We start from the raw sequence: 17,412 nt of genomic DNA, 5'->3' as shown, positions 1-17,412 counted from the left end.
GACTTGGAAAGGGGCTTATCCAAACATTATACTTATCAATTAGTCATCATTACGTTAAGCATTGATTAATGTTTACGAACCATGCTAAAACGGTGCCTGGCTCCAACGTGTTTGCTCATCATGTTTAGCTCATTCTCCAGTAATCATGCTATAGACTGGAATATGACACATCTATTTTACACGGTTTATTAGTCTATCAGTAATATATTGGCTGCAGGAAGAGGCTTCCTAATATCAGTAATTAATGTTCATTTATAGCTGATAACGAAGGGCATAAGGGCATTTATACCCTACTTAATGCATTGGCTAATCAAGGTAAGGTAGCTTATTGACTGTCATACAGGTGTAGTATTGTTCAGACATAATGCTAGGTATATGATCAAATATTCAGTGCACAGCCCAATATAGTTTTCATTAGAATGAATTTAAAAGAACTTGCCTGATTTTCTTGATCCTGTCGGTCCATTTTTTATGAGAGCTGTTGTCTCGCTAGCTTCATGATGGTGACACTGTTTTCTTCACCAGCACACCGCAAAGAGCACTGTGTCATGCAACTATGGGTATACATTTCAGTTAAAAACACGAGTGCTCGTGTATTTATTGAATGATATTTGATTTTAACACGGGACAAAAAAAATTAAAGAAATCACATTTATTCCAGCCCTGGAGGTCAGGGGCTGATAAACCAGGTTGAAAGAGTGCCCGCCCGTATGTGACGCTCCGTGAACAACAGCAAACACACCCATAAACAAACAGGGATAATCTGATTGGTCAATACTAGTCAGCCTCCTATTGGTTGAGCCACAAAAAAATTCGAGCGCACGCAGAGATCTGTGAGCAAACATTCCCTCAGCGCGAGAGGAGGAACCGGAGTGTAAGCGCAGGAAATCTGCGCGAGCAGCATTATATCCGAGCGCAAGGACACAGTTTGAGCACGTGCAGCATTATAACCGAGCACGAGGAAACAGTTTGATCACGCGCAGCATTATAACTGAGCACGAGGAGACAGTTTGAGCACGCAAAGAGCAAATTTGAGCGCAATAGCAGAGTTTTGAGAGACAATATCACAAAATCTGAGCGTGAAATCAATATAATACTGCTCTCAAATCATTTTAAAATGCTCTTGATTTAAGATAGGATATTCATTCCATACTCCTCTCACAATTTTAGATAATCACAGGTAAGAATATAAGAATATAACACCTTGTCCTCATTCAGGGAGGCCATAGCAAGGGTTACTCTGAGGTTTCCGGCCTTTGACCCCCAAAATAACAGTGCCACAAACCCATAACCAGAGTGGGTTTAACATTGCTCATTGGTCTACATTCCATCAGACAGCAACGCATAGGCAGTAAATCAATACCTAAACAATCTTTATATTGTGTCAAAATTTTAAAAGGGGTTAAAAAAAATCAACTTAATTAAACGTTTTTTTTTTGTTTTTTTTTATCTTTTCTAATTGTAAGATTTGAGAAAATATCTGGGACTCAGGAGCAGAGGAAAAACCAGGACACAGACTGTGAAACTGTTCAGATGATCATACACAGTAAAGGCCCAATCATGCTCCATGTCAAAGATGCTATGAGGAGAAGTTTTAATTGGACTACCTTGTCACCTTCTGACCTGTAGTCTCACACATACTTTTGTAAATTACTTTTGGCGAGGTGTGTGCTAGTTTTGGAATTATAAATGGAGATCAAATCAAAACAAATTTTCTCTGTTCAAGACACCTCTTAACCTGAGACAAAGTGCCGAGGTGAGATATTTATCAGTAAAGTTCCATACTGGTACGGTTTGAAACGTGTCAACAAGCAAACATTGTAGTAGCCAGCTTTATGTAGTGCTATCGGCAGCCCTGTGCTCTGACATATCAGTTGGCCAATGTGACAACATGTAAACACTGTCAGTTTGTTTGTAGTTTAGTGGCTGTCTTTATTCAGCACAACTGGCAGCCTGTCAGTCATCTACCAATCAGAGCTAACGTAACCTGGCTCTTCATTTCATTGATAGACTCTCAAGTTTGAACAGACCACTGCAGAATAACTGCTGACTGTGAGTTGGTATGAACATTATCACAAGCAGCTTAACCCATGTTTTAGCCTTTAACTCAGGCTGTATCACTCTCCTGTTTATCTTCTTCTGCTCTTTTGTCCTTTTTCTGTCTGACAGTCAGGCTTCAGTGTCCACCATCACTACAAAATTAATCACAGAAATCATTTTCAGCAGAGAAAAACACTGATTTCTCTTCTCACTACTAAACTTAGTCAGCCAGAGTGGTGTTGTTGTAGAGACCCAGAGAGTAAATCAAAATGAGAGTTTCAGCTGTGCTTTTTCTCATCGCCTCCTCCACAGTGTTGGCAGGTAACGGTGACGTATTTCAGTTTTTAACATGTTTTGTAGAGCTATCAAAAATTAACTTGGTGCATATGAGATGAATCCAAAACATTTTAATTAGTAGATTAACTGTAAAAGAAGGAAAGAAGAGATATGGAAACTGTGATTTACAAACTACAACAGGGCGGGTTTCCTTTCCCCTAAACACCTGTTTCTGTCACAATTATGTATCACAGACTGAAACTTTTCCTGCTGGCACAACATGCTTTAAACACCGCGAACTATCACACCGTGTGAACATGACACACGAAGAGCGCTAACGGCACAGTACCTCAAACTAAATTCTACGAATCAAAAATGTCAGTTTTTTTTGCTCTCTTTTTGGTGAATACATTGATAAATGACACTGAAGACCATGACAGACCTCAATATTTCATTAAAGAACTTCTCTCCTGAGTCTGTTATGTTTTGGTCCGCCATGTTTGACTCTCGCTCCTTCTTGCCGCTCCTCCTCCTCCTCCTCCTCCTCCTCCTCCTCCTCCTTCTTCTTCTTCTTCTTCTTCTTCTTCTTCTTCTTCTTCTTCTTTGGTTTTGGCAGTCTAGACGCATCCAGGGCATATTGCTGCCCTCTACAGGTTCCAAGAGATTTCTGTTAAGTCTTCATCATCATACTCTGTGGTATATTGGAGTGTAGGTATTGCATTAGTTTCTTCATCATGTTCCAGTCCTTCAGATTTAGCAGTGTTTTCATGTTAAAAACAGTCTCCCCAGCTGCTCCCAGATTCCTGAAGAGTTTTTTTCCTTTGGTTTGAGTATTTCCTGCAGTGCAGAGTTACATTACTTCCTGTAAATGTTTTTCTTCCAGATTATTATTTGGGTTATATAGGTTAATGATAGTGATTTTTCCGCTATCGGTTGATGCCTCGAAAATTACACTTTCTAGATCTGTCTCAGCTTCTTTCCTTCTGTACTATATTCCCATCTTAACAGAGATAGCACAGCCCCCTCCTGTCCTATTTTCTCTGTCTTTCCTTTCACATTTATATCCATTGATTTTAAAATCCAAGTTTGGCTTTAACCATGTTTCTTGTGTGCAGATTTTTTTCTGGTTTTTCCTTCAATTCCTCTAGTCTTTTCTTAAATTCCTGACTGTTTGCTGTTAGACTCCTGGCATTCCATTGCAGGATGCAGAACATTATGAAAAGGAAGTTAATCGTCATCATAGTCCCCCTCTCTGCTGTTCATGTCTTCCTCATCCCTTCCCAACAGTAATTCCTGCCTCTCATTCACAGTGTGCCCATCTTTACTTTGCAAGTAGGTAGCTACTTTTGGATCTATGCCCTTAAAACCCAGAAGCTGCTCTGCTGCATCAGTGATTTCTCTTGCCACATCTGATTTTTTATTTGCAACAGTTTTCACCCTCCACGTTGCTTCGATCATAAATGCCAATAGTCTTTTCTTATTGACCATAACCATGACATCGTCACTGTTTATCATTTCTCCTCCTTTGATTTGACCCTCATTGATACGCTCTACTCTGCTCTGCCCCACCATGCTTGTGTTTTCCACCCTTCTTAATGCTTCTGCATAAGACACTTTGTTCTCTTTTCTTATTTTCTGTTCATTCTCTGCTTTTTTGGTAATGTGCACATCCCCTATAGGAAGCTGGATGATTACCTCCACAGTTGCAACACTGAGCTGTTTCTTTGCACTCCTTCCCATCATGGTCCCCACCACACAGTCTGCATCTTCTTCTCTCTCTGCACACAGCGGCTACATGCCCAAATCTTTGACATTTAAAACATCTCATTGGGGGCCTTTCGTAGGTCTTTACTGAGTAGCTCATATATATCCCAGCATCACCCTTCTGGGGAGCTCTTCATCTTTAAATGTTATTAATATGGGAGTAAATCCTCTGTCATTTTTACCCATGTGCCTCACACCAGCTATATTTCCTCCTTTCAAACTTTTCAGTAGGTCTTCCTCTGATATATCATTTGATGTATTGTATATCACCCCTTTGGTTTCATAGACAGAGTTAGGCTTAAACACTTCAACCCTTTTGTCCATGATACTTTTAATTTTAAGTGCCTTTCCTCGCTGGGCCTCTGTTTTGCATATGACAGAAATCATTCCATTGTTCAGGACAGTAGCATGCATCACATCACCAATTTTATCTTTCAACTCTTTTGTTATTTTTAGGGGACTGACAGAGAGGAACCCAGGGCCACTCTTGACTTTGATCAGGACTTTGTATCGCTCCTCCTTGTCAATCTCAGCTCTCCTTACTTTGACTTGCACATTATCTACATCACTATCCTGTGATATATCTCCCCTGGCTGTGCGGTCTCTTTTGGGTCTGCCCCTGCTCACAGTCTTCCACATTTCCCCACTCCCACCCCCACAAAACACGTCTTGGCTGGACATATCTCTCCCCAAAAGGGAAAGCGGCTCCCTTGTATTTGGGGACCTGCAGACCTGTCAGAGGTTGAGCCAGAATACCGTCGTACCATGCCAATTGGCCGTCGGCCAATATCCTTCACCCAATTCCCCACTCCATCCACAAGTCACCCGCTACAGAATCCAAAATCCAAAATCCAAACTCAAGAATCCAGTCAGTGGTCAGTTCAGTTTTTATCCATTTAGCAACAACAACAACAACACAGCTCCAACTCACAATACCGCCAACCAATGTGTCAACTTCCACCTCTGAGATCTCCCTGGCTGTTTCCCAAAGCCCAGGTACCTTGCCTTGCCTTGGTCTGATGTGGGCGTGGGGTGGGCGTGGGCAGGCATCCACATCATCAGTCGCTGCCCAAGTGCTGTTCCAATGTTCATGTCCTCCGGAGGCGTATGTCCTCCGTTTGGTTAGCATGTGGCTAATTGACCAAGGATACACAGGTGTATCCTTTGCTGCCTTGCCATTGCTATAAATACCCAACATGCAACGCGTGAATCTACAAAAAAGGAAAAAAATGGAAGGAAAAAGATGCACCAGAGAGAGACGCTCCAGCAGAGGCGCGTGGTAAATTCCAATTCAAAGGTAAGCAACAAAATACACCTCTGAAAATAACAACTTATGCCATGTCCACCACTTAACTCTTTTGTGTGTCACTCACATAACTATAATTACTGAGAAGCTGCACCTGCAGTGTCAATGATGTGACAATTGAAAAAGCAAAAAGCGTACAAAAGTGGCAAGCCATGACAACATTTCTAGCCGCCTGGGCTCCTCCCACATTTGTATAAACTTTCCAAGCACTGTCCACAGTGCAACACATGTTATGTGAGACAATGTAACTCCAATTACATATACATTTGTGACAGGAATCTGATGGTAAAAAATATGCCTTTGTAGGCTGTTCCATTAGTATCTCCTTTTGAGCAGAGGCAGGACACTTGCCTTGGATTGGAAGGAAGTGGCTTCGGAGGCACTGCCTTCCAAGGCAAGGCAAGGCAAGGTACCTGGGCTTTGGGAAACAGCCCCTGTTCCACCCAGGGTCATCTGCCGCTCCTCTGGGTTCTCGCGCCCGTTATATTCAGAGACTAAACAAATGGTTACAAACTCGGCCAGCAGAGGGCGCCAAGCACAGCGTGTTCTTCGGAATGGATTTTTTTTTAGCAACCCAAATACACAACTGATCAAAGCCTTTAGACCAGTTGAATAATTGCAAAAAACTTACATTTTGCAGTGTTGTTTATAAAAAGGTTCGAAGTAGAATTTCACAATGCAAAAAGAAGAAATGGGAGTGAGACCAAATTAGAAAAAATAAGAAAGCAATTTCCTGAAAACTACAGTTAAAGTGAAATAGCCTGTTCATCAGCTGATCAAAAGTTTAAGATCACAGACTATAAATGACAAAATGTGTGCAAAAATGTGGACTCAGTGTCATTTCCTGTCAGGTATTCACATTGTCACCACCTCCTGATGGTAAAATCTATGTTTTCTATGCGGCATGGTGGAGGGGGCACCAACATGATCTGGTGGGCTTTCTCCTTCAATGGAAAAATGAGGCTTCAGGTTCTGCAGGGGTGTCAAATGGCAGCTGGCTATGTGGACATGTTGCAGGGGTCCTCCCTTATGACTGAGGGTCGTGGTCTGTGTGATCCTATCTGGTTATTTCAACGGGGCAATGCTGCAGTTCACAATGTCTGCCTGACAAAGGACTTCTTCCAGAAGAATAAGCTCACTCTTTGGATCATCCTGCGTGTTCCCCTGATCTAAATCATGCAGAGAACATTTGGAGATAGATGGAAAGGGTAGTTTACAAAAACAGACATCAGTTCCAGTCAGTGGACAGTGCTGTGGGAATTACAGTACAGTGCAATCTTCCTACACCTCATCATGTTCCTGGAAGCTGGGCCACAAATTCTCATTCACATCACAACAAAGATCTTCTCTGTCCACAAAAAGTCTGAATGATTGAGGAAACAGTTGTTCCCCCAATTTTTTGATTGCATTCTTCAACCAACTTAAGCTTATGATTGAGAACATGGTCCACATGTGTCATAGATCTTTATTGTCCTGTTACATGGAAATTTGTTGCCTCTGTCTGTACAGAGGAACGTACATACAGACTGACCAGTTGATGGTTCATGAGATAAACCTTTGAGCTTTTTCAGAAAAATGGTTCATCAGTGGCTGATCTGATGCTTCACACATTTCCATTTGTTAGAGAATGTCAAGATTGACTATTTTAGAAAATGTAGGAATAATGTAGGAAACAGCCAAGAATTTTACGTAATTAATTACTTGGATGTCCCAAAGTATTTGCAACTTGTTCAAAGAATTGAGAAGCTAATTTTTGATTTGCACAAATGACAGAATGATGTGAAGATTGAAAAAGTAGTTTTGAGAATTTCAATTCTGATCTGAGAAATGAGCCAAAGCAACTGAGAAAAACTGTAACTTGTGAAAATTTGTTTAATTGGCATTCTGACTTTGTATATTAAGCCCTTTCATTCTACTAGTATTCATTCAATATGACTAGCTAACATCCAATTTTGGTAATAACAACATGAGGAGCAAAAGAGACTTCACTTTCTGGTCATTTTAGGACATTCATTAAACAGGAAGTTCAGAGTGAGTTTATCACTGTGTGACAGTGTGATTACAGCAACAACATGCTGATCAGAATCTTTTTTTATAACTAGTCATACCTCTGTTAGGTTTTGAGTAATACCTGTAGAGGTCGTGACAGTTTTTGGTTAATTTGGCACAAGGCCCCTCTGTCCCTCCCCCTCCTGACGTGTCATTAACAAACACCAAAAAACAACCCACAAATCCCTTTTTTTTCCAATAGAGTAGAGTAGTGTTAGTATTTCTTATAGTGAAATTTGCTAGGGTATTTATGTTGGTCTGAGAAAGTAAATCATAAAGCCCACATTTAGATTACAAAGGTCACTGTCCGCTCTATGCATTGAGGAAACACACATCAGTCATTACCTTTAACATTGCTCAACCTGACTGAATTAAGAAAGAAGAAAAAAAAAGGTGAAGAGCAGACATGATCTGGCATACTTGAAAATACAAAAGAGTCAGATCATGCCTTATCATCATGACCGTGTTGATGGAAAAGGTCAATGATTATAGTGGCTTGTTGTCGCCAGAAGATTTGCAAAAGCCACAACACAAATGCAAACGCTACAACACAAATGTAAAAGCTACAACATGAATGCAAGAGCAAAAACACGAATGCAAAAAGAGACAACACAAATGTAGACGCCACAACACAACAGAAGTACAGCCACAACTGAAGTTAGAAAAGATAAGTTATCCCTACGGTCACAGAAAAGCTGTGAAGCTAAGTAAATAATTTTTTTTCAGAGGAACATGACCTGAAAAAAGGTCCTTAAGTTTTTTTTTCCAGGGACAAAAATATATTAATCTTAGGTTCAGTTACTAACTGGACATTGGACAACATATTAATAATACCACTCAACGCAACTCGGATATTTTTTTCTGTTTGTACATTTTGTTATCTTACCAGGGCTGTAAAGCTTGAGGTTAGCCACAGGTGCATGGAAAATCGTTTGTTTTGTTTTTTTAAATCTACAAGGAGCCACTGCAAAGGAGTCAAAGAGCTGCATGAGGCTCCAGAGCCACAGGTTGCAGACCATATAGTTTGTCAGTGGATGGTTAGGGACAGAAACATACGGGCTTCATTCAAAACCTTTCATTGTAAAGGAAGAAATTACCAGAGTGTAGTCAGGGAATGAGAAATGAACCAGTTGAGGGGCTCCCTGTATTTCTTCAGGATGCTTTTGAAGAGACCCCTGGAGGTAGTTTGTGTCTCATCTTAACTGACAACACCTTAGGACACTGCAGGAAGTGCCTGCAAGTGTATCTATTTTGTCAAGAGACGTGTGTAAAATGAATACCTCGTCAAGTCAACTCTGATTTCGTAAGCTTGTTTCATCATAAAATTGAAGTGTTTGCATGTCATTGTGTCAAAACCAGGGAGGAGTTGGTTGATATAAACGGTATAAAAGTCCATCAATTCAGGTTGTCTGTAGCAGGTTCTTTGCAGCTGCATGGTGAGTACACAACTTTTCACTTTTGGGATCCTACCAATCAAAACTTGGGATTCCAAAAAGCTGATAAAAGTGTTTCTACTCTTGTTTTATTGTAGGATTTCCAGGGCAAAATGAAACTTCTAGCTTTGTTTTTCCTCGTTGCCACCTCCTCTGTGATGGCTGGAAATGGTAAACCCGTCCTTTGTTTCTTCTTTTACTCAGAATAAATGTGTCATGTTTTATTTAGGACAACTATCTCCATATTACTTGGGTCATCTCCAAAATAAAAACTGAGCTCCCTGTGATAACTCCCCCTCTGTTTTTCAGAGACACCTTCCATCAAGACGTTGGTGTTCCCATCTGCATCAGCCAACAGTTATGTTGAGATGGTACCCTCCAAACCTCTGAACATGAAGGCTTTCACTCTTTGCATGCGGGTTGCTACAGAGCTTACCGGGAGTCGTGAGGTCATCCTATTCGCCTACCGGACTAAAGACTACGATGAGCTGAATGTGTGGCGTGAGAAGGATGGCAGGTAGACATCTACAGCTGTAAAACATACTCCCATGACCGTTCCTACAACTAGAAATTTTTGGTTGCCACATTTTTTTTAACAGTACAATCTCTGCAACTTGAATGATTGATTAAAATAACTATTGCACACAGTCTTAATAGCTGAAATACATAGGAAACAATTTCACTCCATATCACTGCCTATTTGTGCAATTTAGACAGTGTGCAACTTTAGGGCTATCCCCAAGAACTAAACACAGGGCCTGAAAATGCTTTAAAAAGCTGCAAACTGCATCAAGAAGCTTACAGAATGCAAGTGGCATTGAAAACCATAGAAGAAGAGCTCTAACTGCAAAAACATAAACAAGCTTGTCGAAAGTGACTTTAATGAATGCAACAGGTAATGTTATGAGTTATTATTATCTCTTTTTTTGTGTCTAGGTTGTCCCTCTATCTGAGATCCAGTTCAGAAGGTGTGATGTTCAAAGTTCCTGAGCTTAGAGCCCTCATGACCCACCTGTGCGTCACTTGGAACTCTGGAACAGGTGCAACTACTCTCTACTTGAACGGGTTGAGAAGTTTGACCAAGATCTACATGAAGGGCCACACTGTGCAGGCCGGCGGGAAAGTTCTCATTGGCCAAGACCCCGATTCCTACTTGGGTCATTTTGACTTCTATCAGAGCTTTGTTGGGGAGATTTCTGATGTGGACATGTGGGACTATGTCCTCTCAGACAGCTCCATCCAGAATATGGCCTACTGGAAGAGAACATCCCGCTCTCTGGGGGGGAATGTTCTCAACTGGGCCACAGCAAAGCTCAAATATCACGGCAATGTTCATGTCGTTTATCACAGGCTGTAGTTGTGATGCTTAAACATGACAAAATGTAACGTCATGCTCCTCAGTTTATGAGCATCAAGCAGAAACCTGAAGTAGACAAATGTAACTTTTGTATAAATCAAAGTGATGTTTGTTTGTCTAACACTTCAATAAACACTTCTGGCAGCAAAGACTGTGTTGGTTTCATTCCATTTATGCAGAGACACCTTACATGACAACAAAAAAATGGAGCTAACAGAACAGTGACAACTTTTTCATCAAGCAGAGATTAGTTACCATTATCTATAATTAACAGAGTTAATAAAACCAAGCAAACCAAAGTTTCTATTTAATGAATGTCTCACCCAACTGGGGTATCTGTCTATAAAATGGACGTAAAACTCAGACAACATTCACAGAAACTGAAGCAAAAGATTCATGCAGCATTATGCACACCTCCATATATTCCTCCTCCATCCCCCATCACTGTGCACCAAAGAATTTGTCCCCTCTCGCAATTTTAGATGATCACAGGTAAAAATATCCCTGTATATAACACTTTGTCCTCATTCAGGGAGGCCAAAGCAAGGGTTACTCTGAGGTTTCCGGCCTTTGACCCCCAAAATAACGGTGTCACAGACCCATAACCCTGGTGGGTTAAACATTGCTGCATACAATCAGACAGCAACACATAGGCAGTAGAGTCAACACCTTTACAATCTTTGTATTGTGTCAAATTTTTAAAAAGGGTTGAACTGAATTTCAGAGATAATACAAAAATTCAACTTAATTAAATGTTTTTTTTATCTTTTCAAATTGTAAGATTTGAGAAAAAAAACTGGGACTCAGGAGCAGAGGAAAAACCAGGACACATACTGCAGACTGTTCAGGTGATCATACACAGTCAAGGCCCATCCATGCTCCATGTCAAAGATGCTATGAGAAAAATCTGTTTTAACTGGACTACCTCATCACCTTCTGACCTGGAGTCTCAAGCACACTGCTGTAAATAACTTTTGAAAAATTACTTTAAAAGAGGCGTGTGTTACTTTCGGAATTAAATGGAGATCAAATCAAAACACATTTTCTTTGTTCAAGACAACTCTTAACCTGAGACAAAGTGCCAAGGTGAGATATTTATCAGTACAGTTTTATACTGATACGGTTTGAAACGTGTCAACAAGCAAACACTGTAGTAGCTAGCTTTATGTAGTGCTATCGGCAGCCCAGTGGTCCGACATATCTGTTGGCCAATGTGACAACAGGTAAACACTGTCAGTTTGTTTGTAGTTTAGTGGCTGTCTTTATTCAGCTCAACTGGCAGCCTGTCAGTCATCTACCAATCAGAGCTAACTTAACCTCACTATTCGTTTTATTGATAGACTCTCAAGTTTGAACAGACCACTGCAAAATAACTGCTGACTGTGGGTTGGAATGGACATTATCAGAAACAGTTTAACCCCTGTTTTAGCCTTTAGCTAGGGGCTGTCACTCTCTTGTTTCTCTTTCTTCTGCTATTCTGTCCTTTTTCTGTCTGACAGTTAGTCTCCAGTGTCCACCATCACTACAAAATTAATACCAGAAATCATTTTCAGCAGAGAAAAACACTGATTTCTCTTCTCACCACTAAACTTAGTCAGCCAGAGCGGTGTTGTTGTAGAGACCTAGACAGTAAATCAGTTTGGTCCTGCTCGACCCAATCAGGAAGCTAAAAAGTCGCATTTTAAAGTAACCTGTAACCTTCAATATTTGTGCTGAAAAACTCATTTTAAAGTGTGGATTACAATCAGATATTTATATAGAGGGAGGGAGGGAGACTTTTGCAAGATCACTTAGAAACTCCTCACAGCCCCTTTAAATACAGACAAACCCTCTGTCCGTGCTCTGCGTTCATTTTGTCTATATTTTTGCATGTTTCCAGAAAGGTTAAGGATACGGACCAAACGGAGCAGTGCCACCGGAAAATTTTGGTGCAGTGTTGCTGCTGCTATCTGATACATAGCTTTATCTTTAGTAGGACACGAAGAAGAAATAACAATGGGAGAACTCTTGGGATGTATTTAACAGCTTCTCCAAGCACTGCCTCTGACAATGTTGCCTCTGTTTTTGTCTTTTATGCTAGAGATACATTAGCAGAACTCCTACACAGCAGCAATGTTTGATTTTTAGTTTGTTGTTGTTGTCATAAACTTTTGACTTTGGGCACCTGCATGTTTACCTTTAGATCAATACTTCAGCCCTCTGAACGCTGCTCTTATTCTGTTCAAACTGACCCCCTCCCATTACAGCAAAATCTAGTCAAAGCTCTCTGATAAGACTGTACCACAGGAGCACGGTAAGCATCAGTTTTTTGTTAATTTATTCATTTTTTTATACAATCTCCCAGTCGTATCCCTGTCTGTTTAGAGTAGGAAAAGTGAGAATTACGATAACAAATCACAGCCATGGAGACAGAGTGTTTTTCTATCCTGTAATGATACTTTGGTTGGTTAAAAACAGACTGAAGTAAATGCTGATGTCTCCATTGCCTTATTCAGTCACTCACTGAAGTCTAACCGTTAATAAGAGCAAGATGAGATCTTTTCTAATTTGTTCACAGGAGATGTTAAAAAGGACCCACACCAATCATCCTTAAACCATCATTTAATAACATATAAAGCAGAATGTCCACCAAGCAGTCTGGTTCAGTTCATTGCGCATCTTGTGGCGTTTCCAATGACTTATCCCGGGACAGATCCCCAAATAGCCGAGACGAGCCGCTCCACTTTTTGGGACCCTTTCATATGGGTGCCAGACTCAACCAATCAGCTCTTGGAAGGTGGAACTACAACACTGCAGACCGTTGATTGGTCGAAAGAATCATCACTTACCGTGCGACAGCGGCTGCATTTCACCCAACGGCACACAACCTTCTCTGAAACAAACCTTGATTGCACTTTGTAACAAAGAGCTACATGCCAATCACAGAGAGGACGAATTGCTGGATGTCTTCCATTGTTGCTCTTTGTTTACTGTGTCGCGTTGTTCTTCTTTGGATTTATTAGCGGGGTACACTGTGTTGTGCTGCAATGGCGTCACACTACATGCGGCTGTCGGCATCCGTTTTACACGCAGCCTACCACGAGTGGGTATGGGTGGCTGTGGAAACACTAACAGGACCCAGCTTAACCGAACCAAACTGTACCAAACCGTACTGCTTGGTGGAAATGGGGCTTAAGATAGGGTGCACCAATCACAATTTTCTGGCCGATCACCGATCAATGATCACCAGTCACCGATCTTTAAAAAGCCTGGCCTGCCAATACCGACTTGGGCCAGTGCTAATTTTTATTTTTTATTTTTTGTAACTGACAGCATATAACTTCAATGTCCTAATCTTATTTTATTGAAAATCACAGAACAATACCTGTGAAACAAAAAATCTTTATGTTTTAATTTAAACTACCAAAAAAGTGTCTTGAGTCTTAGGTCTCAGAGCAAAAAAGCAACAATAGCTGGCTGTCAGACCTTTCCAGAGGTATATAAGATCAGTGTCATATGTAAGGATGGGCCGATCACCGATCCCCAAAAATTAAGGAAATAGTCACAGATCAAGTAAAAGCCTAGTCTAGTAAATGTCTAGTAAAAGCCTTTGCTTAATACGGCAGACATAGAAACCTAATCTTCAAATTGAGCATGAATTGGTTCCCAGTTTAACTCTTGTTTGTGTTCTGTTCCCAGTCTTTGACAGAGCCCGTCTGACCTGCAGCTGAGCCCCCTCTCCTCACCTGCTTCAGCATGCCGTTGGTGGTGGATGCTGTGTGGAGGATTATGAGACTCGCTGCTGACATCTATGACTACTTTCACACCAGTGCCATGGAAGAGAGGATCTACAGGCTGGAAAACGTCCTCTCTATCCACCAGATTGTGTTTGCCGGCTTGTCGGCAGGCCTCATCCTCTTCATGACCTACATTCTATGGAGAAAACACTGAAAACACCACTGACCAGGGCCAAGCACTGATGAGATGTCAGTCCATAGCAGGATATCTGAGGAAGATGGACAGTTTTGATGATATTACTGCTTCATTTAAATCATGAGGATGTCCCAAATAAAGTCAGAAGCACTGATGAGCCACTAAACAGAGTAGGGTGAACTTCTTCAACATGCAGTCTCATACTGCACTGGGTGCTTGGCCTGTCTTTTTGTCTTTATGTCCCTGTGTGGTGGATGTTAAATAGGCCTAAAGTATACTTTTACTAAACCATTGCAGCTTCTGAAGGCAACTTTGCACTGTCACGTTCTTGGTTGAGCTTTAATGACTTCATTGCGTAGAAAAGCACACATCAGTTTAACATTTAATTTCTAGAGGGATGAAGTGTTATTTTCTGTTATGGCTACATTAACATCTCTATCATTGATTTATTGCCTTTCTAAAAGTCAATCTTGTTATTTTTCATACAAGATCTGTTTTATTTGTGTTTGTGTTTCTCTTAGACAATTATTGCGGAATACTGAGTCTTTCTGTTTGTCCTAATCTAATTACATATCATCATCGTCATGAATTTCTCTCTTGAGATAACAAATGGTGGCATTAGCCACTTAGTGTCAAAGCTAAGATGAACAGCTGTAAGCTGTGGCACATGCGATAGTTCTCAACATACTTTAGACTTTGAGAAGAAAAGAAATGGAGTTCAAATCAAAACAAATTTTCTTTGTTTAAGACATCTTTTTACCTGATACAAAGTGCCAAGGTAAGGTATTTATCAGTACAGTTTCATACTGATACGGTTTAAAACGTGTCAACAAGCAAACACTATAGTAGCTAGCTTTATGTAGTGCTATCGGCAGCCCAGTGGTTCCACATATCTGTTGGCCAACGTGACAACAGGTAAACACTGTCAGTTTGGATGGAGTTTAGTAACTGCTGACTGCAGGTTGGAATGGACATTATCACAAACAGTTTAACCCCTGTTTTAGCCCTAAGCTAGGGGCTGTCACTCTCTTGTTTATCTTTCTTCTGCTATTCTGTCATTTTTCTGTCTGACAGTTAGGCTCCAGTGTCCACAATCACTACAAACTATATCCCAGAAATCATTTTCAGCGGAGAAAAAACACTGATTTCTCTTCTCACCACTAAACTTAGTCAGCCAGGGCGGTGTTGTCTGCTGCTATCTGATACATAGCTTTATCTTTAGTAGGACACCAAGAAGAAATAACAATGGGAGAACTCTTGCAATGTTTTAAACAGCTTCTCCAACCACTGCTACTGGCAATGTTGCCTCTGTTTTTGTCTTTTATGCTAGAGATACATTAGCAGAACTCCTACACAGCAGCAATGTTTGTTTTTTAGTTTGTTGTTGTTGTCATAAACTTTTGACTTTGGGCTTTGTAGCCTGCATGTTTACATTTAGATCAATACTTCAGCCCTCTGAACGCTGCTCTTATTCTGTTCAAACTGACCCCCTCCCTCTACATTAAACCTCAGCAATTTCTAGCCAAAGCTCTCTGATCAGACTGTCTGTACCACAGGAGCACGGTAAGCATCAGCTTCATTGTTTTTTGTTAGTTTTGTAGATATTCAAATGAACTTTTATAGTGGAATGAGCTTCTGAGTAAATGATTTCATTTTATACAGGCCATTAAGGACAAAATGAGAGTTTCAGCTGTCCTTTTTCTCATCGCCTCCTCCACAGTGTTGGCAGGTAACAGTGACGTATTCCAGTTTTAACATGTTTTGTAGAGCTATCAAAAATTAGCTTGGTGCATATGAGATGAATCCAAAACATTTTAATTAGTAGATTAACTGCTTTCGGGGGGGGGGGGGGGGGGGGGGGCTCTACAATTCAAGAAATATCTAGTGTTCTTTTTATCATGGTTTTAACAGAATATCTTTTAACTATAATCAGATAAAAAATGATAACAAAAACAAGCCTTTAAGGTTTGGAAAACTTGAAAAGTCATGACATCAAAAGTTGTTCTCGTGTCCCTACACCTGAGCTCTTTTGAGTAAACTCTGTTTTCTGCCCCTCAGTGAGTGCCTCTAAGTCCTTGGTGTTCCAGAGTCCTTCAAACACCAATTACGCTGAGTTGATCCCTCAGATTCCTCTGACCCTCCAGGCTTTCACTCTCTGCATGCGGGTAGCTACAGAGCTCACCGGGGAGCGTGAAATTATCCTCTTTGCTTACCGAACTCAGTACTACGATGAGCTGAATGTGTGGCGAGAACTGGACGGCAGGTAGGCCCTCATATGACTGCTACATGATGACTGTTAGAGAATGATAAAAGAGATTCTGAGAGATGAATAATTCATTTGGTGTTTGTCTTTAGGCTGTCTTTTTACCTGAGTGGAGAGGGAGTTTTCTTTAAAGTCCCTGAGCTTGGACCCATGCAAAACCACTTGTGTTTCACCTGGGACTCCAGTTCAGGTGCAGCTGCTGTCTTCATGAATGGAAAGAAGAGCGTGACCCACATCTACAAGAAGGGTCACACTGTGCGAAGTGGAGGAAAGGTTATCCTTGGACAAGACCCAGATAATTATTTTGGGGATTTTGATGCCAATCAGAGCTTTGTTGGGGAGATCACTGATGTGAACATGTGGGACTCAGTCTTGCCAGATAGCGCCATCAGAAATGTGTTCGCCAACGAGAAAGTAACAAAGGGAAACGTTTTTGACTGGGAAAGCACAGAGATAAGAATTCAGGGGAGGGTGGATGTGGTCGAAAATGGGATGTAGCCCACACCTATCACATCCAATTGATGTCACTGTCATTAAAGAGAATGTAAAGCCATGCAAAAGAAGTCAATGTATGAGAAGGAGCAGGTTTCATGACACAGGTACACACTCACTTTCTTTGTTTTCACTGCAATAAAAAAATCTGCTAACTATGCCTGTTATGTTGAATTATTTCAAAAGCAGAGGAGCAACTCCCACCCAATATGTTGCAGGTAGTGGCTCCAGCTGTTCTTCACAACTACTATTCAAGGGGCTAGATCCAGTTAGTAAAAATGAAGCCTATAACGAAGTGCTAAAAGTTGCTGTTCATCGAGAATCCACTTGAGGCTGGCTGCAGAAAGACCAGAAGTCATGTACACACCCAGCCATAAATACTGACTTCTACGGCATTAAAAAAACATATTTACAGCCCTAGAACGTTGATTTCTCTATCGGCACACACTATGCAGTGAGTGATTTTTTTTTAACTCTGCAGTTCAGAAGTTATTAGGATTGTTTGATTGTCCAATCAGAG

General features: G+C 40.9%; 1 protein-coding gene across 2 annotated transcripts; it reads left to right on the top strand.

The window, feature by feature from the left end:
• Positions 1–5,320: 5,320 nt before the first annotated feature.
• Positions 5,321–16,898, top strand: LOC141809416 (C-reactive protein-like). 2 transcript variants are annotated; one of them, XM_074696416.1, is made up of 7 exons: positions 5,321–5,377; positions 8,967–9,039; positions 9,178–9,385; positions 9,805–10,207; positions 11,666–11,670; positions 16,200–16,400; positions 16,493–16,898. In XM_074696416.1, the coding sequence occupies exons 1-7, from the start codon at positions 5,324–5,326 to the stop codon at positions 16,896–16,898; spliced, it is 1,350 nt and encodes a 449-aa protein (XP_074552517.1). In that variant the 5' UTR covers positions 5,321–5,323. The 2 variants fall into 2 exon arrangements, with proteins under 2 accessions (XP_074552517.1, XP_074552518.1); XM_074696417.1 differs by lacking the exons at positions 5,321–5,377; positions 8,967–9,039; positions 9,178–9,385; positions 9,805–10,207; positions 11,666–11,670 and adding an exon at positions 15,815–15,872 and having other exon boundaries at positions 16,196–16,400.
• The last annotated feature ends 514 nt before the right edge of the window (positions 16,899–17,412 follow it).

Source organism: Halichoeres trimaculatus, unplaced genomic scaffold (genome assembly GCF_033239565.1).
Source record: "Halichoeres trimaculatus isolate MK-OKI-2021-1 unplaced genomic scaffold, fHalTri1.1 fHalTri1_scaffold_20, whole genome shotgun sequence".
In the NCBI taxonomy this organism is placed as follows: Eukaryota; Metazoa; Chordata; class Actinopteri; order Labriformes; family Labridae; genus Halichoeres; species Halichoeres trimaculatus.
This window is presented reverse-complemented; position numbering and strand designations above follow the sequence as displayed.

What these genes read in the sequence shown, in the direction of transcription:
- LOC141809416 (XM_074696416.1), top strand. Translation starts at nt 5,324, where the DNA reads ATGCACCAGAGAGAGACGCTCCAGCAGAGGCGCGTGGTAAATTCCAAT. An exon ending in TGGTAAATTCCAATTCAAAG is followed by an intron (nt 5,378 to 8,966) that starts GTAAGCAACAAA and finishes GTTTTATTGTAG; the next exon opens with GATTTCCAGGGCAAAATGAA. An exon ending in TGGCGAGAACTGGACGGCAG is followed by an intron (nt 16,401 to 16,492) that starts GTAGGCCCTCAT and finishes GTTTGTCTTTAG; the next exon opens with GCTGTCTTTTTACCTGAGTG.